The sequence below is a fragment of the Quercus suber genome, unplaced genomic scaffold (genome assembly GCF_002906115.3).
Source record: "Quercus suber isolate HL8 unplaced genomic scaffold, Cork oak 2.0 scaffold_198, whole genome shotgun sequence".
Lineage (NCBI taxonomy): Eukaryota > Viridiplantae > Streptophyta > Magnoliopsida > Fagales > Fagaceae > Quercus > Quercus suber.
The window spans coordinates 1,135,830-1,156,659 of NW_027069656.1; the positions used below are offsets into that span (position 1 = coordinate 1,135,830).

The 20,830-nt window shown below is 37.0% G+C and overlaps 1 protein-coding gene across 1 annotated transcript; it reads left to right on the forward strand.

The window, feature by feature from the left end:
* The first annotated feature begins 17,836 nt into the window (after positions 1-17,836).
* On the forward strand, positions 17,837-18,176 carry LOC112004593 (NADH dehydrogenase [ubiquinone] 1 beta subcomplex subunit 3-B). Its single transcript, XM_065779090.1, has one exon. It carries the CDS (start codon positions 17,951-17,953, stop codon positions 18,173-18,175), a length of 225 nt encoding a protein of 74 aa, XP_065635162.1. The 5' UTR covers positions 17,837-17,950; the 3' UTR covers position 18,176.
* The last annotated feature ends 2,654 nt before the right edge of the window (positions 18,177-20,830 follow it).

Genomic DNA, 20,830 nt, shown 5'->3' on the forward strand with positions numbered 1-20,830 from the left:
ATCTCTACCAAGCGTCGACCCCTGGTATGATGCGCAATGGACACACCGCCAGAGGGCATAATGTCATCACACCCTCGATCGAAGTGACTCTAAAGAATTCGAGCCGCCTGCTCGCCAGCTAAAACGATGTCATTGTCACTGCTAGATGAATCTCCTCGAGATGGAACAATGGTGGGAGCCTTCTTGTGATCTTCGCTAGATCTCGCCCGTCGAGACATAATCTGCAAAAGAAAATTTAGATTTAATCAGTAAGCCTAAATCAAATGGTAATGTAAGCAAATAGACAAGTATGTCTAATCCTACTACCTAACACATATCATGCAGGTTCATACCAAGATGTCATGTTTCCTAAAATGTCAAAGTTTCCAAAATACCCCTATCTGAGATTTAAATTCGGCCACAACCGTTCATCTCATCGGGATTTCAATTCAGCCACAACCGTTCATCTCATCGGGATTTCAATTCGGCCACAACCATTTATCTCATAAGGATTTCAATTTGGCCATAACTGTTTAATCCTATGCCCTCTCCGAGATTCAGATTCGGCCATGACCATTCATCTCACCGAGATTTTGATTCGGCCACGACCATCTAATCTTATGCCCTCTTCGAGATTCAAATTCGGCCACGACAATTCATCTCACTGGGATTTTGATTTGGCCATGACCATCTAATCCTATATCCTCTCTGAGATTCAAATTCGACCACAACTGTTCATCTCATCAGGATTTCAATTCAGCCACAACCATTTAATCCGATGTCATCTCATCGGGATTTTGATTCAGCCACAACCATTTAATCCTATGCCCTCTCTGAGATTCAGGTTCGGCCATGGCTGTTCATCTTATAGGGATTTCAATTCAACCATGACCATTTAATCCTATATTCTTAAAGCTACTCACCCCTCAAAGTTATGTTATCGTTATGACTACAAGATCTCAAGGTTCCCAATCACTAAGCTTTTTCTCTTATGTCTACTTTGCATTTTATTTTGGTATCCATGGCATCCAACATTTTCATGTTCATCTATGTGGCCTAAAAATTAAGTTTCCTCACATGAATTGGTGTAAACGTAATTATGCATGTATGCAGTTCACACACACACACACGTATGTATATATATGAATGTGCACTCTTGTGCCTATGTTTATGTACATGTGAAAGCATGCAAGTATGATTATGCGAATACCCAACGTGTGAAAAAAAAAAATTCCAATAGCATCATGACATAAATAACCAATATATATATGCAAAATACCAAAAATAAAATAAATACTAGCATGATTTCCTAGTTGTTGTGCTACTAACTTATTTACAGAAAATAAAGAGTAGAAAAATGGACACAGACCTCAAAGTGCAAAAAAAAAAAAGGCTGAACTAGACCCGCTAGATCGTAACTCACCCTAGAGAAATTTTTAGAAGTGGGATTTCAGAAAAATAAAATGGACATGGCCAAAATGGGCCCTTAGGGCCCCTTTATAGGCCATTGTATGGCCTAGACAACCCAGCACACCTTATGTGGCCGCCAGGTCTACCCATTGTACATACAAAGGCCGTTGGTCAGCATTGATCCAATCAACGTTGAACGGTTGACCTTGCACCAAAAAAAAAAGAAAAAAAAAAAAGAAACAGAGTTTCTTGCCCAGTTCCAAGGACCAAGTCAAAAAATTTCTCCGAACCAGCTGTAGCAGCTCAACCTTGCCAGGTAAAACCGGTCTCAATTCACGAATAGCGGAGTTTTCGCACAGAATTTTGGGGCAACAAAATGTGGAATTACGTTCTTTATCCAATGCCTCTCACTACACTCAAGATATCAGATAAAGAAGCAGCTGAGATACCGTATTCTATCTGCCCTCAATTTGTGTGCCAGACCCTAAAAATTCCAAAAATATTACCTTTTCTCCATAAGGCCGTAGAAACATCTAGATTGACATGGTGCAACCTGTTTAGGCATCGGAGCACTCAACGTGCCTTTTTCGATCAAATTGAACAAAATGCCCCAAGTCAACCTTGAGTTGACCGAAAGTCAAACGAGGTCAAATTCCTCTCAAAATGACATTTTCATGATTTTACATCAAACCTAAGCCACTTATAGATTTTTGTCAACTTTGACCAAGTTTGACTTGACGTTGACTACCAGGCACCAGAAACCTTAACTTTTATTTGACCATCAGAATGGGTTGAGACTGGTGCCATTGCAAATATTATCAAATTCCCTTTCCAATGACTATTCATGGGTCAAAATCAGAGTTAAAACATTTGTGATATCTAGAAAACCATACAAAGCGCATTAGCATGCTTCTCGAGGCCATAACTTTTGATATGACCATCGGATTTCTAATTTCTTTAGTTTTTGGAAATTAGACATTCAGAGCTTTCCACGGACACCAAGATCAACTTAATCCAAGTTTAGGGAAGACCTTCAAATATGCATCTGAATCTAGACCAAAAAAAGCCAAAACTCCTAATGTCAGCAGAGGTGGCCGGCAGCCACTCAAGGACTGCTGGAAGTCGTAGGGTTAGATTTCAACTATAAATACTCCCAGACACCTCATTTTGTAAAAAAAGAGGATTTGGGGCAGTTTTTTGGGTAGATCCTTACTCTTTTCCCCTCTAACTTCTCTCCCAAACATATCTAAACACATCCAAACACCTTTGATTCTTCTCTTTTCTCTAGAATCACAAGATAATGTTCTTGTACCCAATATTTCTCTCTTTGGTTCCATATCTTGGATTTGAGATTTAGGGGTGTGGACGTTGCTTTTTAGCAACAATCCACACCCTTTTCTTTTCATAGCTTTTTCTAGTTTTTTTCTTGCTCAATAATATGCTTTATTGCTTTTCCTAGCATGTTCTTGCTTCTTCTACTTTCTTTCTTTCTTTCCTTCCTTTTTTTTTTTTTTTTTTTTTTTTTTTTTTTGGGTTCCTAGCATGTTTTATGTTTTTTTCTAGCATGTTTCCTTGCTTTTTGGCATGATTTATCGCTTTGATGTTCTTGGACTAGCCTTTTTGGGTTAGGATATGTCTAGATCTATATGTAATCTATATGTTTATGCTTAGATCTACACGCCTATGCTTTCTATGCCATGCTTGTGCTTAGATCTACACGCCTATGTGTTCTTTGCCATGTTTATGCTTAGATCTACATGCCTACGCTTTCTATGCCATGCATGCGCATAGATCTACATGCCTATGTGTTCTTTGTCGTGGTTATGCTTAGATCTACATGCCTATGTTTAGATCTATGTCTCTTTGGGCCCTATGTCATGCCTATGTTTAGATCTATGTGTTTATGTGCTCCATGCCATGTTTGTGTGCTTAGATCTATATGTTGGTTGCTAATGTCATGTGCTTCTATAGCCATTTTGTCTCTTGATATCTCTCTTTCTTGTGTTTTGGCCCTTATTGGCAGGGTGTAGATCTAGATCCCATGTTCTAGGCCTATATCCACACACCTAGGCCTATATCAAAGGGTTTGAATCATTTCTCTATATGCATGTGCATGTTTGTTTTCTTCTATGCTTTATGTCTATGCTTGCCTCTCTAGATCAAGCCTTTGCGATGCTTTATGCCTCCGGTGGGCTTATTCTTGTGTGGTTGCATTCATCCCCCTCGTAGCCTATTGGGGTGTAACCACTTATGAAAGGCATCCCCATGATGCCGGTTTTCTCGATGTGTACCCTTTCTCCACCCTATTCGATGTTGCTTGCCATGCCTACTTTGTGCCACCCGTTTGGCTTTCTTTGCTTCTATGCATTCTTTTTGCATGCTTGCCTATATGTTCATGCATGAGTCTTTGCTTTTTTGTGTCATCAAGCCTAATTCCTACTATCTCGTGCGGGTTCACACCTGTCTTTGATACACGAGACCCAGATTCCCTTTTAAGAATTTTGCTTAACGGCATGTGTATCACCCATATTGCAATCTAATAGAACTATGGACATTTGATCCAAACCTACATTTGTCCTTCTAGGACACCCCCTTTTGTTTGCTTCTTTGCTTTATTTGCCCTCGTTTGTCTCTCTTTGTTAGTATGTTCTTTGCATGCTCTCTCTATATCCTTTGTTTCTTTCTTTGCTTGTCTATTGGCTTGTTTCCTTTGTTTCTTTCTTCCACACTTGATCATTTCATCGTCCATCGTGGGAGGAAGCACTTGCAAGGCCAAGCCGTGCCACCTCTAGGCATACTTATAGAAAGATTCCCCATTCTTCTTTTCTGTCCTCTAAAGAACTGTGCGGTCGGGAACTATCTTAGTATTGAACCGATAATACTCCAAAAATGCATTGGCCATCTCTCTCTAACTGGAGGTTTTTTCCAATCTCACATGCCATGTGGCCGTAGGGCCAATCTAGCTATAAGGGAAAATCTAGCAGATTAAAGGATGATTGTCTCCATATGGTGCCATCTTTCTACAGAACATGCATAAATGGGCGCAAGGATCTCCAATTCCATAATACTTGACAAAGTCAGGTGACTTGAACTTGGGAGGCATAATGACCTGAGGAAAATTGGTCAGGTTATCTAAATTGACACTCCCTCGAGCACTGAAGCCCTTTATGATACGTATCTTCTCAATCAGGGTCTCCACTTGACTTTAGACCTAACCATAGCCAAACTCTGTAGTCTTATCCTTAGGAATATTCAATACCTAGTCACCCCCTTATAGGACGAATGGCGATGCGATTTAGCCTTGATTTGGTTCTATGGTGGCTGGGCCTCATTTTCAAACTTGGGTGCAAGGTCCTCTAGAGTGGGACCAAACGAATCTCAACCTCCTCCTACAACTAGCTGTTGCATCATGCACATCATTTCTGCCATCTGCTCTCCCAGAAGAGCGATCTCATTAATGTATTACCAATCCTAGGCTAAGAGAAATGGCATTTTTCCTAATCTAATATGGATGGGTAAAAAATCTTGATTCTTGAGTTTGGAAGTCTGGTTACGTGTGGGGAAGGTGTTAGGCGCCCCACAATGTCTGTCCGTAACCAACCTTTATTTTGGTAAAATCTTAATTTAAAGACATTGGAAATTAAAAATGAGCTATTGGCATTAGCTTTCGAGGCTTTAAATGAATTAGGCTTTGAGGTTTGATTTCAGAAAGGGTGTGGTCTTGAGCGATGCTTCCCTAGTGTGTTTGAGATTGGTGCCAAATTTCCATAATGAAAATCTGGTAGAATTTCACCTTATTTTTGTGGCAGAAAATCGGTAGCGCTTCACCTCAAGTGCGTCATTACACACAAAACGCTATTCTCATCAAGCTTTCACTGTGAGAATATAGCAATGGAGGTGCCTCATTTGCACAACGAAAATCTGGCGGAGTTTCATGTTTGGTGCGCTTTGGCGCACTGGCAGGATTTCACACCTTTGTATACGGCGCGTGCCAACATGCTCGTGCTAGGATGAGCCAGAGCCCTTCAAAGCATCAAGCATAGTAAGGCATGATGCATACATGGAGAAACCGATGTCACTCAAGTGACATGGATCAAGACAATCACACCACAATAATCATGCACACAATATAGCATGAGCATGCACCTACAACAATTGCCTTAAGCACATACCCACACTGCAAGATCAAAAGCAATCATGACTAGAGAGGGTCGCTCACATAGCCATGAGAGTCCATCATACAAAGTGCACGATCGCCCACATACAAGCATATATATATATATACACACACACACACACACATATCATGCACAATGCTATCACGTAGAGCAGGAAAGTAAAACACACATTCCAACGTTCTAAGGGTACAGCCCTGCAAGGTATAGGAAATATAAAATAGACATTGTCATACCTAAAGAACATGGCCCAAGCAAAGTGTAGGAAAGATAAAGTACACATGGAGAGGGAACCCTAATACATGATTCTAAGGAAAGGCTAAGAGAAAGGGAGAGAAAAACCACTCAAGGAGGCCAGGCCTCCTAATCTACTGAAGATTGTCCTTTTTGGGCTTGCGTCTTCTTGCTTGCATCCTTTACCCTTGTTGCTCACACCTAGGAAGTCACACCTTCACTCCAAGCATGTACATGCAACGAACAAAGAAATCAGCAAGCAGACGAGCAAAGGGGAGCATGCAAAGAGACACATTAGCAAAAAGGGCCAAACAGGGGGCAACAAACATGTTAAGCACACGAAAGCGCAAACAAACATGTTATTAGACAAAATGGAGTGTCCTAGGAGGACATATGTAGGTTTGGATCAGGTGTCCATAGTTCCATGAGATTGGAGTATGGACGACACACATACCATCAAAGAAAATTCCTAAAAGGGACTCGGGTCTTATGTATCAAAGACGGGTGTGAACTCAAATGAGATAGTAGGAATTAGGCTTGATGACACAAGCAAGCAAGGACTCATGCATGAACATGTAGGCAAGCGTACAAAAATGCAAAGAAGCAAAGAAAGCCAAACGAGTGGTATAAAGCAAGCAAGGCAAGTTGAACGTCACGCACGGAGCAAAGAAGGGGTGTGCATAAAGAAAACCAACATCATGAAGATGTTTTCTTACAAGTGGTTACACCCAAACAAGCCACAAATAGGACGGATGCAACCACACACAAGCAAATGGCCCCAAATACCAACAAGCACAAGCCCCCGAAGGGCACCAAGCATAGTAAAACCGAGATCTAGGGAGTCAAACATGGATATAAAGCATAGAAGCAAGCAAGCATACACATGCATAAAGGAAATGATCCAAACCTTTTGATACAGGCCTTGATGTATGGATGTAGGCCTAGACCACAAGATCTAGATCTACACCCTACTTAAAGGGCCAAAACATAAGAAAGAGATATAACAAGCGATAGAAAGGGCTACAGAAGCACATGGCATAGCAACCAACATGTAGATTTAGACACATAAACATGGCAAGGAGCACACCAACATATAGATCTAAGCATAAGCATGGTAAGGAGCACATAAGCATATAGATCTAAGCATAGACATGGCAAAAAGCATCTAGGCATAGGGATCTAAGCACAAACATAGTATTTAGACATATCCTAGCCCAAGAAGGCTAGGCCAACATCATCAAAATGATAAAATATGGCAAAAAGTAAGGAGACATGCTAGGAAGTAAGATAAAGCAAGAGATATACTAAGGAAAGCAATAAAACATGTTATAAAGCAAAGGGTCTAGATTGTAGCTAAAAAGCTACATCTACACCCTTAAAACCTCAAATCCAAGGTCCTAAGACCAAGGAGAAGAAAAATAGTACACGAACATTACCTCTTGATTGTTAAGAAAAAAGAGAAATCAAAAGTTTTTGGATGTGTTTGGGAGAGAATTTAGAAAGGAAAAGAGAGAGAATCTACCCAAAAAAGTGCTCCAAATTGCCCAAAATCTTTTTATTTTTTATTTTTTATTTTTTTATTTTCATTTTTATCTGAGGGGGGTCTAGGGATATTTATAGACGTTTTAGTGACTATTCGGCTTCCCGCAGCCACTTAATGGCTATCAAGTTTGATGCTGACATCAACAATCTCGACTTCTTCCCAGGTTTGACTTCGGATGCATATTTGAATGACTTCCCAAACTTCGATTGAGCTGATCTTGGTATCCCTGGAAAGATATGGATGTCTAGTTTCCAGAACACTAAAGATATTAATATTCCAATGGTTGAATCAAAGGTTATGGCATCAAGAAGCAAGCTAACACTCTTTGCATGGTTTTCAGGATATCTCAACCATTTTAACTCTGATTTCGACCTATGAATAGTCGTTGGAAAATGAATTCAATAATCTTTGCAATGAAGCTAGCACCAATCCGTTCTGAAGGTTAGATCAAAATTAGAGTTTTTGGGACCTTGGGAGTCAACTTCAGGTACACTTGGTCAAAGTAGACGAAAATCATCGAATAGCTTGGGTTTGATGTAGAAACAAGAAAAATGTTGTGTTTGGGATGATTTTGACCAACTTTTACCTTCGATCAACCCAAGGTTGACCAGGGACATTTGGTCAATTTGACCTGAAATGGCATTTCAAGTGCTCCAATGCCTGAACAAGTTGCGCCACTTCAAGCTAGGTGTTTCCGTGGCCCCATAAAAGAAAGTTAATATTTTTGAAATTTTCAGGATCCGTCACACAAATTGAGGGCAAACAAAATACAGTATCTACATAACTAAAAATAGTTCTTCAAAAAACAAAAAACAAAAAAACAAATATGTAAGAGAATTAAAGGATTCAATTGAAGGAAATTCTTTCCTGTTTTCATTTAGGGGTTCTTGTGTGTTATGATCTCACTTCAGGCAAGGTGGATAAAAAAATTATGAAATTGAAGGGCAAAATTAAAGGAAAAAAATTATATATAATTATAAATTAAAGTGTTATATATATATATATATATAATTATATATAATAGATACACGTTTTGGGGTCATCCACATATTTTACGAAAACAAAGGTCATTGAATGCAAAGAAAAATTTATAGAATTTCAAAAAGTTTAAGAAGCCATGGCCAAGTGGCCCTCCCGGGCTCCTATTAAAAAAAAAAGTGAAAAGAAAATTAACATGAAAATGGTCAGTCTTATAGTTCCTTGGTATTATTTGCTCTCCTTTATAAGTAAATCAAGAAATATTTGGGCTCAAATCCTCCTCTTTTTTTGTTGTAATTATCAAATTATACACAAAAAAAAAAAAAAAAATGCCACTCATTATCTCTATACAAGTATTTTTCCTATCCAAAAAAAGAATTAATTATTTGGTGAGAATTGGCTTGCTATGAGGCAGTAAAATAAAAGAAAAAAAAGAAAAAAAGAAAAAGAAAAAAAAGAAAAAAGAAAAAAGAAAAAGGAGTATCAAGGCCTGTTCCAGGTACAAAGTGCGTTGACCCACATCTGAAAGCAAGCGCGTTAAGTCCAACCCATTTTGTGCCTACTTTGCTCCAGAACGGACGATTTCATTTCGATATAAATATACGTCCAGAGAAATTTTGACTACTTTTGGAGAAATGATATATCTATAATATTTTTACAATAAATTTTATATGACAAATTGTTACAGATTGTTATTAATAGAGTAAAAAAGTAATTTCAATAATAAGTTCAAATTAGAGTAAAAAATAACTAACCACTTACAATTTATTGTGAAAATATTGAAAACATAACACTTTTCTTTCGCTCCATGGATTTTTAATGATACGCTCAATACATATTATGTATTGAACGTAGAACCAGACTGAATCTAAACTCGTTTCTCTTTACAAAATATAAAAATAAACGTAAAATTATTTATGACTAGAGACCGGAAGATTTTGGTTTCCACGCATTTCTTTTTTGGTATATCAAATTTGTTTTTGTTCAACCATACTCAAATTTTTGTGCTTATATATATATATTTTATTTGTAATACTTTGATGTCATCTGCATAGAGATATCTCACGTGGCATATCAAGATTTTTTTCTCAATTATTTCTTTTAACAAATATAATAATTCTAGTAACACGTAAAAATAAAACACTTGCAACAATTGTCTATATGAAAAAATTGCGAGTGATGAAGAAAAAAAAATGTGAGTCCATGTAAATGTAATAAACAACTATTCATAATCTGTTATATAAAATAGTTTGTAGAAAGTGATACTAAAACCTAGAATAAGTGAATAACCATTTTGCTTGTGAGACTGGGGCATCTTGAAAGTGGCAGCCATCATGTCAAAAAATATTAAATAATTAAAATTCATTATATTATACAACAAAGTATTCCACTTTTTTACCATCCTCTTGGAGCATGCACATGCTCTAAATTAAGAGTTTTAAAAATTTTAGCATTTAGTATCTAAAATACTAATTTTATAGCATTTAACACATCACTTTACAATATACTCCAAAATCAAAATTTTTATATTTTTTACTGCTTCATTTAAATATTTTTTCTTTATTATTTTTATTCTTCCTCTCTCTCCCTTTGTCTCTCTCTCTCTCTCTCTCTCAACCCACCACCCATACCACAACCACCACAAAACTACCACCCGTGCCACAACCAACAACATCTCTCTCTCTCTCTTTCTCAACCCACCACCCATACCACAACCACCACAAAACTACCACCCGTGCCACAACCAACAACAACCTACCGTCGCCTTCATTCACCACCACAAACCACAGCAAAAAAATTAAAAAAAAAAAAAAAAACCCACCATCACCTCCACCAGCCACATTCACTGTGTCTCTCTTTCTCTAAGGCAACCCCACTACTTCTCAACCCCTAGCCATTGCCAAGCCAACTACCCAAAAAAAAAAAAAAAAAAACCACCAAACAGCAACCACCACAGCTACAATAACTACTACTATCACCACCACCCACAACCACAGTCCCCAACCACCAAAATCACAAACCTTCAACCTCATCACCACCAACAACTGGAAAAAGAAAAATAACCCACTATCTGTGCCTCTCTATTCTCTGAAGTAACCCAACCAACAAACCTATTTCTTCTCAACCTAGAAAAACCCACATCCACACACCCACTACTAGCCACCAACAGCCACCACCATAAAAAAAATAAAAAAATAAAAAAAGAAAAACCCAACCAACCAACCAACCACCACAACCCACTAACCACAAAACCCACTCAACCCCTACCATAGCCACAACAACCATTGCCATTGTCACCACCGCCCAAAACCTCAACCCCCAACCACCAAAATCACAACCAAATCTCAAACCCAAACCCACAACTACATCACTAACAACAATCGGAAAAAGACAAAGAAAAACAAAAGCCAATCACAGATCAAACCATCGTTAAAAATCAGAGAGAGAGAGATGTGGGTCGATTTGGGTTTCTAGATTCGACAATCTCACTATATGTGGCGGGTTGATGGAAGTGGTGACTTGATGGAGTGTGTGGTGAAGAAACAATGGCTAAGAGAGAGAGAGAGATGTGGGTCGAGTTTTGAAGGAGAGATGTGGCTAAGAGGGAGAGAGTGATGGAGAGAAATTTAAGAGAGAGCAAAGAGTGTGAGATTTGAGAGGAGAGAGAGAGAAGGGGAATAAAAAATAATAAAAATTGAGTAGCAACTTGCTACGGTATGGTGTTAGTAGTAGCATCTTAGAGCATTCACAGTAGTGAATCTAAAATTTTAGCTATTTAGCTACACAAAAGTCACTTTTTCTATTTTACCTACACATATGCTGCAGCAGTGGATCTATTTTAACTTTCAACACAATAAAATAATATAAACATCACAATAAAATAATATATCCCCTATAATAAAATAATATATCCCTTACCCAAAAAACATCACAACATCAACCACAACCACCTCTGCCATCAGCCACAACCACAACCACAACCACCACCACCACCACCACCACCACTACCACCATCAGCCACAACCACCACTCTACTTTGGCAACCACAACACAACATAGGAAAAAAAAAAAAAAACCACAACCCCATCACCTATTGTCACCACAAACCCTCAAACCCAACCCAGTAACTGAAACTTAAAAGGCACCACCAAAATCAACTATCAAACCTAACCCCAGCAACCGCCGAAACCAACTCTCAAATCCAACCCCAGTAACCGAAACTTAAAGGCACCATTGAAACCAAGTCTAGCACCACCAATTCAAACCCAATCCCCAGCAATTAATACTACAAGCTACCATTGAACAGCCCGAACCTCAGTACCACCAAAACGATTCAATACACAACCATCGATTCAAAGCCACAACCACCATCGATTCAAAACCAATTCAAAGCCACAAGAACATTGATTTAGGCGTGGATCGGCGGCTTGGGGCTTGGGTCGGCTTGGGCCGGTGACGTTGAGGCTGGCGGAGGCGTGGGACGGAGACGTTGAGAGAAAGAAAGGTGAGAGTGACTGAAAGAAAGAGAGGCATGGATTGGGCGATGGGGCTTGGGGAGGTCGGCGATGGGGCTTGGGGTGGGTTGGCGGAATAGATCGGCGATGAGAGAGCTGGCTGGCGAGCTGAGGGATGAAGGAGATGAGGGAGCTGGTCGGCGAGGTAGAGAGAAAAAAAAAATTGAGAAAGAAAGAAGAAAGAAGAGAAGCCAGAGAGAGAGAGAATAAGAAATGTTTATTTAATGAGAGAAGAGAGAGAAATGTAATAATTTTTTTTTTTTAGATGTGAGCTATAGTGCACATCTAAAGATAGATGTACACTGTAACTGAGGAGCTAAATCTTTTAGATTTAAAAAATTTAGCTCCACTGCTGCGTCATATTTTTTTGTTATTGAGAGCTAAAAAATACCATTATACCTATATAGTACCACTGCTGTAAGTGCTCTTACTATAGTAAGGTGCTAAAAAATTTTAAGTTTAGTACCATTGATGTAGGGACTTTTTTAGTGGTTTTATTGCTAAAAATAGTTTTTAGCATTCATCACACCTCTGGTGTAAATGCTCTAAGGAACCTGATGAATTTATTGCAGTATAATTTCTCTCTCTCTCTCTCTTTTTTTTTTTTTTTTTCTCTTTTTTTTATTTATTTTTATTTTATTTTTTTTAAGAGTTTTTTTTTTTTTTTAACTAAACATCTCATTTTATTTTAATTTCCACATTTTGTTTAGTTAGTAAATGATGTGACAGTATCTTATTAAAACAAAAGAAAACTCTAATTAAAAAAGTACTAGAAGTAACTCAAACATTTTTTTTAAACACCTATATTTATTTAAGTGTAAATCTAAAAGGGAAATGCTAATGAGTGCCCTGATTAACCATCCATTTTAAGAAAGTTTTGATATCACTTTTATGAGAAATAAAAAACGTTGTTAAAACATTAATTGTTTTTTTTTTTCTTTTCCCATAAAAATTTTCTTTAACTAGCTTATTAACTAATGTCATAAGGGTACTCGTTAGCATGACCCAATCTTAAATATATTTCCTTAAATAATCGTATCTTTTTTTTTTTTAAGAGAAAAATATTGTATCATGTTTCTTAATTGAATTCAATTATATAAATGATACGCCACAACAATAAAAACAAACCCCAATGCAAAATTAATTGTTTTACATGATTTTTTTAGATTATCATGCTATTTTATTAACTTTTATTTATTGACGTGAAATATCATGTTAACCAGACTTCAGAGTTATTAATAATTACTTCTGCACAAAATGGCATTTTATTTTATATATCTGATAGATGGCAGCACTTTTACTCCTCCATGGGTTAATATCATTAAAAAAGGTCATGTCAATATTTTGGGAAACCTTATGTATGCCCCAGTTAAATTGTGCTGTTCATTCAGCAATTAATTGTGTTGTAACGATGAAAGACCCCACCTTCAATGCTTCACCTAACCTAGAGTCAACTGGAAAATCGGCTACGATTACCTTTGTTGTACCATGTTATGTTGCAAAATTTCAATATTATTTTGAATCTTGTTAGACCACTCAATGATCAAACATAGAGAAAATAAGTATACATTAAACAGTAAACACAGCACAAATTTTATTCATTCTCTTTATTTTCACCATATTAGGGCCGGCCCTAGATCTAAATCACTTAGGCCATGGCTTAGGCCCCTTGCTAGAGAAAAACTTTCAAATTAAGGTTGTTCATATTTGACCGAAACCCGCCAAACCGACAAATTTGATGAGGCCTGAACTAAGATACGATTGACCTACTCGATGCGATGTTTGGTGGCAGTTGACTCCTTTGAAAACATTGACAACTTCCAGGTTGAGTGACAAATCATTCCAAGAAAACTCGATTCCAACTTATCCAATTGATCTCTCTCGTTACATGTGATTTCGGTCAAATCTAGCGAGATGTCGGCAAATTCAACTAGATCTACTCTCTTGCTGTTATACCAACATCCGCCACTTGTAGAGACTTGACGAAAGGTTCCGTTCTCCCCACTCGAAGTGATCGAGTGAAGTCCAAGTTGAGCACAAACCCGACTCAGACCAACCTATATGAGGGCAATAAGTGATTTTTTTTTTTATACAAAAAATGTGATTTTTTATTTACAAATTTATATGTGAGTTGCGCATTTTTTTGTCCACTTCTAAGATAACCCAAAATATTATGGATTAATAGGAATCCATCTCAATCATTATTAAGAGAATTAGTCAATTAGAAAATAAGAATGATTAATGAATTTTAAATAATAAAAAAGTTTATAATATACTACATTAACTAACTATTATTTAAGTAATATTTAAATATGAAAAAATTATTATTTAAAATTGTGGCCTAGGACTTATACTGTATTGAGCAGACCATACACTATATAAAGAGATCATTAGATTATAAGTATATTTGTATTCTATACAAATCTCCATGGGGTACCGGGGTGGTAGGCACATTGATTTGAGAGGTTTCAAGTTCAATCCGTTGTACTATTGGTCTATGAGATTTCTAGAGTGTCTCATTGGCAGGGTATAGAATATAGTATATCAAAAAATAATAATAAAAAATAAAAACCTGCACTCCTATTTAAGTTTTCCTTGTGGCATATTCCATGAGGGTGTAAGCACATGAGCGATCATACCCAAGGATGGAGTTAGAACTCTGAGTTAGGGGGAGCAGTTTTATTGTTGGTTATGTGCAGTGGTTTTAATCTCTGATTCTGATACTTAGTTGTTGAGATTTTTTTTTTTTTTTTTTTTGGGTAAGAACAAAATTATTTTTGTTCAGAAATTTTTAAAGGACAAGGTTATTTATTTTGGATGAAATTAGTTAATTGAGCCTTTTTTTTTTTTTTTTTTTTCAGTTTTACTTGTAATTTTTATTGTTGAGTTTTTTTTTTTTAGATCTATAATTTTTTTTTAATGGTCACTAAAATGAGGAAAATGTTAGAGCTTTAAGTTTTTTTTTTTATAAATTACTGATGTGATAAGTGGTTACTAGTAAGTAAAAAAAAATGTGAGTGGTGTGTCTATATGCGAGCCAATAAGAATTTGCTACCAAAACGGTTTGTAAAAATGTTATAAAAAAGTTTGTGAGTATAACATTACTTTAAAAGAATCAATGATATTGTTAAAGGGAAATAAAATGTAATTTTATAGAAAAAAAAACTTGCTAAAATTAGTATACATATATAAATAATTTTTTTTTTTTTTTTAATTTAGTGGGGGTCATTGCCCCTAGTCCAAGGGTAGTTCCGTCCCTGACCATACCTTTTATATATTTATCATAAACAGTTAAAAACAATGCTTAAATTTCATTGCAATTGAAACGAAATTAATGCGTACTTAGAGCATTCACATCAGTATGTGTATTTTACACATCTATTTTTACACTAAAAACCTACTTTTTCTATTTTACACATCCACTTTTACAAAACACCTACATCAATTCATTTATTTTACAAGTTATTTCAATAAAATATACATTATACTCTATTTTTTTATTATTTCTCACCAACTCCTACCAACTCTCTTAAATACGCGCCTCTCTCTTTCTCACTTCCCATTTTCTGATTTCTCACTCTCTCACTCTCTCCATCTCTCTGTGGCCTTCCTTTCCAGATCACAAACACCACTCCGCTCCGCTCCGGTTATCTCTCTCCCTCTCGGTCATCTCTCTATAGCAATCTATAGCCATCTCGTCTCCCTCTCGGTTATCTCTCCATACCCATCTCGTCTCCCTCTCGATCACCTCTCCATACCCATCTCGTGTCTCCCTCTCGGTCTATCTCTCCACAGCTCCCATTTTTTCTAACTCCGATCCACAAGCCGGTCTCCCTAGCTTCGATCCACAAGCCGGTCTCCCTAGCTCCGATCACGCTCCGATCTCCCTAACTCCGATCCACAAGCACCGGTCTTCCTAGCTCTGATCACAAGCGCCGATCACAAGCACCGATCCACAGCTGCACCGATCCACAGCTCCGATCTCCCTAGCTCCGATCCACAGCTCCGATCTCCCTAGCTCATGTATCTCTATTTTTTTTTTTTTTTTTTAAGCAAGTGTATCTTAGTTGAGTTGTCTGTATGGATGTGTTTGTGTGTGAGATTGTTTGTGTGCATCTGAGGAAAAGAAGATGAAGAGGAGCTGAGGTTGTTGAGCACAGGGAAGAGAGAGAAAAATTGGTGCGAACGTATATATTATTTTAATATATACACGAGCTACAGTACCCGTGTAAATATACACGGGTACTGTAGCTCTTGGAAAAATATGGCCGAATTTACAAATTTTTACACCCACTGATGTGGGCGTTTTTTCCTCAAAATGTGTAAAATTTACACTGTTAATGTATTTTAGAAGACTATACCTGAGCTGATGCTAATGCTCTAACATAAAGGTAATACCATTTTTTTTACACATTGGTTAATATTTTCATGGTCCGTAATGGGCTAGGTTGGCTACTCTGCCTTGTTTTTACTTAGCCCATGGGTCTAGTGAGTTAGATCAAACAGGCCATTAACCAGTCCACGAGAAGGGAAAACTCTAGCCCATAACTCTGTCCCACTAGGCTACCCACATACCTCTAAAATATCGGGTTGGGTCACCTATTAGCCTAGTAGGCTACTGGGTTGGCCTATGGATCATAAACTATCTGATTACTCTTAATCTCTTATATCAACATTTATTATACCTCACCAATTTTTAATTACATTAAATGCAATTGAACTAATCCACTATTTATATCATTTTTTTTTTTTTTTGGTTGAGGAACTACTATTTGTATCTTAAACACTCCACCTAAGGATACGTCTTGTGGTTGACTTAGGGGAACGACCCTTATCATGCTCAAAAGCCTAATTTTGGGTGATCATCCATTCCTACCAAAAAAGTATCCGCATCCTTCCTATTTATGCTTACCAAGGTATGTCATCTCTATACTGTTTAAAAACGTTTTAGTACTTGTTTAATCATTGGAGTATCTTTGATCAACAACCATAGGTCGACATAAGCTGCACTAAGGGTTTGTCTCTCCTAGACACAAATGAACATAGCTTCTCGAAATGGATCAATCTTGTTCAATTGAGCAAGAAAATCTTTATAAAATGTATCAAGGGGACTATTTGAGTAACAAGGAAATTCCCAAAAGCCTATTACCAAAATTAAATAAATCTGTGGGTATGTTGGAGACAAATGCAATTAAGGTTGAAGTTCAAATGATAACTTAATAGTAATTGATAGGACCAACGAATCTTCTTGCCTAGACGATCTTATCAGCCACCTTCGTCCACCTTTACACATCATGGATGAAGTAAGGTGAGCCATTAAAGAAAGGATTTAGTACCTCGGACAATTATAAGACAAACTGTCAGAACGTTGGAAGCTCATCAAAACCTACATTAGTGAGCCAAGAGGCGTTACAAAAAGGCAATAAAGCCACCATAAATGCCACAACGGCTAGAAGCAATGAAGTTATATATAAACACCCCTCAAGACCAAACAAGGTACATATTCTGATATACAAATACGTCGTAACTCTGATATTTTTCTAAAAGCTTCTATACGCTAACTTTATTATTGAATATTCTGTGACAAGCACCACACCGGTATCCATCTAAGGAGGGCTCTTCGAGACAATTGCAGGCATCAAGGACGAGATTGTTGACTCACCTGGATGAACCTACTTGACTGACGATTTCCACATCATCAGTAATAACATTATTTATGGTGTCTCATATAAGTAATTCGAACTTTATATCTCTCCTTCTATTGTCTTTCTATCACTAAAAAAGGTTGAGGCTGGATAAATGAAAGGATTAATTGAAAACACTTTAAATTTATATTATAAAGTGAAAAAAAATAAATATAATTTTAAGAACTATATGAAAAACATATCACAATTAAATGGTATAATTCGCAATTGTGCAAATAAATAAATAAAGAGAATTCATTGGGTTTGTTCAGCCCAACCAAGTACGCAAAGCCCAGAACCAAACCAAACCAACAAAACCAAATGCTAGCTAGCTAGTATATTGATATCATCATCATCCACTAACAATTCTCATTTCCATTCTCAAAGAAAGAAGAAGAACAAACAGTGTAGAGACTAGAGAGAGAGAAAGGAATGGCGAAGAAGCCACTGGGACCCACGGGAGAGTTCTTCAAAAGGAGGGACGAGTGGAGGAAGCACCCGATGCTGACGAATCAGTTCCGGCACGCCACTCCTGGCCTCGGCATCGCCCTCGTTGCCTTCGGCGTCTACCTCGTCGGCGAGCAGGTCTACAAAAGGATCCTCGCTCCCTCTCCTTCTCACCACCACCATCAATCTACTTCCGCTGCTTCTCACTGAGGTCAGTCCCCTTCTCATCTCTCATATATTTCTTCGATCCTCTACTTTATGTTGATTTTGACACCAACCCATTTGAGCTTATGCTCTTTGGTGAAATGGGTTTCCTGTATTGTGATTGGTTTTGGCGAATTGGGTCCCAAACCCCTGAAATTGTTTAGGTGTTTGTTCTGTTAAAAATTGGTTTTTGTGAAATGGGTCTGCCTCCATCTTGTACTTTATGCTGATATTGACGTCGAATCATTTGAGCTTATGCGTTTTGGTGAAATGGGTTTCTTGTATAATGACCGGTTTTGGAAAAATGGGTCCGAAATCTCTGAAATTGTTGGGTTTTGTTCTGTTATAGATTGGTTTATGCGAAATGGGTCTGCTTCGATTTTGTGCTTTGTGCCGATAATGACGTTGACTCATTTGAGCTTATGCTATCTGTGAAATGGGTCTCCTTTGATATCGTCTTTAACTAAACAGAGATCCTAATATTGTATCTCCACATCACTTTGTTGAAATGGTGATTTTACAAGCTAACCCTCGATTGATTCAATATTTTGTTTAATGTAAGGTAATTGATTGATAATTTTTGAGAGGTATCTATTTTTTTTTTCCATGTAATGGAGAGATGATGCTGTTCCTCATTTGTGTAAGAAGGTCTGAGATAGTGCCTTGTACTCTTTTCTACTAAATGAATGTGGGGTTGAGTTTTTACCGTTGGGATAGATGTCAGCAATTCGTTGCTAGTTGATAGTTCTGTAGCAGCATTCGGGAGCCTCAAGTTATCATCCATCAACTTACATGCTTAAGCTCAAAGTTTTAATTGGTATTGCAAAATGGTTGAAGCACTTGTGAGGCTGGACATGATTCTAATTTCAAGAATGTCATTGACCTCAATGGGCTCATGTTTTTAATTTCAATTGATATTGTAGTTGCAGAAGAGCACCTGTAACTTAGAGTTAATCATAACAGTAATTGACAGGGCACTGGGCGACTGAAGTCACTTGACTAATGAATTATAGACTGTCTAGCTTGCTGTGGTTTTGAGTAACTATAGTAATGTTAATAGTAATAGATGATTTAGCATTAAAGTTTATAATCAGCACATCACATGGTGATTGGCTACTAATAAAGGAAATGTCATGATATATCATCAACATTGTTATCATAAAGATTTTTTGTTGTTTTTGTTTGGTGTGTCTATCTTTCCTTATTATCATCATCATTATGTAGTTGAAATAGTATTCTCCTGGCGTGGTTTTTCCCAATGTAAATGAACTTTTACCTTGTAGTTGAGTCTTGCTTTTATTTATTTATTGATTGGTGAGTTACACTTGCATCTAGTGGGTTCAGCACCTCACCTTCTTCTCATTTTTATAGGTGAGGGAAGTGCCATTTCAGTTAGAACTCATTTGCTGGTTGAGATTCACTTTTCTATAATCAAATAATTAATGTACTTGTATGTTGTACGTCTTTTATGCTAATAAGCTCTGGCTGAAATGGCAGCTCCTTGGCCCCATAAGAAAGGGTGGAGTGCAAGTTTGTGGATTCACAACCCACTACCAATGCATAAAACTGAAATAAAAATCTTGTACATGTTTTCTGTTGGCGGTGCCTTCTATGCATGAATTGAATTAAAGTATTCCTAGAATCAAAGAGAGCCCCGTTGTAATATGAAAGTAATCATAGAGTTTGACAGAGTGAATGTCATTTTTCTGGTTGTGACGTGTTTTGCAAGAATCCAGTTTGTCACATGCCCTAGCAAGCAGCACTGCAAGAGCATCTCAAAAGAGGAAAAAAAGGGGGTGGGGGTTTTTTTTTTTTTTTTTTTTTTCAAGTACATAACTTTCTCCTCCATTTTGCTTTCATGACCTATTGCAAGCTAAACAAAAATCAATATTAGATGCTGGACTGGATCTAGTTTATGCATGCAATATAGACCCCACAATAATCAACCAAAATCAAACAATCAAATTAATATAATACAATAAAAAAATTTCTAGCTATATTAATTGTTATGCCCAATACAAGACATTCCAAATGTCTAGAATGTCATATCAAAGTTGTAAACTATTTATACAGATAGTGCAACAAGATAAATTAAATAATAGTCCTCAAATCAGGGAAAAACCACAAGTGGCATATTTCCGAATGAGATTCCTCTAGAATGGTCACTCGTATCATCACCAACCTAAATATTTAACAACAAAGTTACTAAATAATACAATAAAACTAATCCATTACGAATTGAATACATTATATACATATTCTAATAACAATATCACATGAAAGATGACTCTGATACCAAATGTAAGAATAAATTTAGAGTTGCAGAAGAAAATAAACATACCTCCAACTATGGTTGTTTAAGTGTTTTAGAAAAAAGAATACTTAATATAAGATAGTATATAGATAAACCTTAAAGTTACATATGTTAGAATATATTAACAACTAGGAATGCAACCCATAACCTCATATAACAATTATCACAACCAGAAGTCAAGTAATCCAATCTCATAACTCATGGAGGTAATTTACCAAACACTTGGCATGCAACAAGCATTCAAGGGAAGCAGGATAAGAGAAAATGCCTGACATTTTTCACTTGTTTGTCTCCTATGAGCTCCACAACTTCCTCAATACCATGCCTCAATTCTTGGTAAAAAAGAA

What these genes read in the sequence shown, in the direction of transcription:
- LOC112004593 (XM_065779090.1), top strand. Translation starts at nt 17,951, where the DNA reads ATGGCGAAGAAGCCACTGGGACCCACGGGAGAGTTCTTCAAAAGGAGG.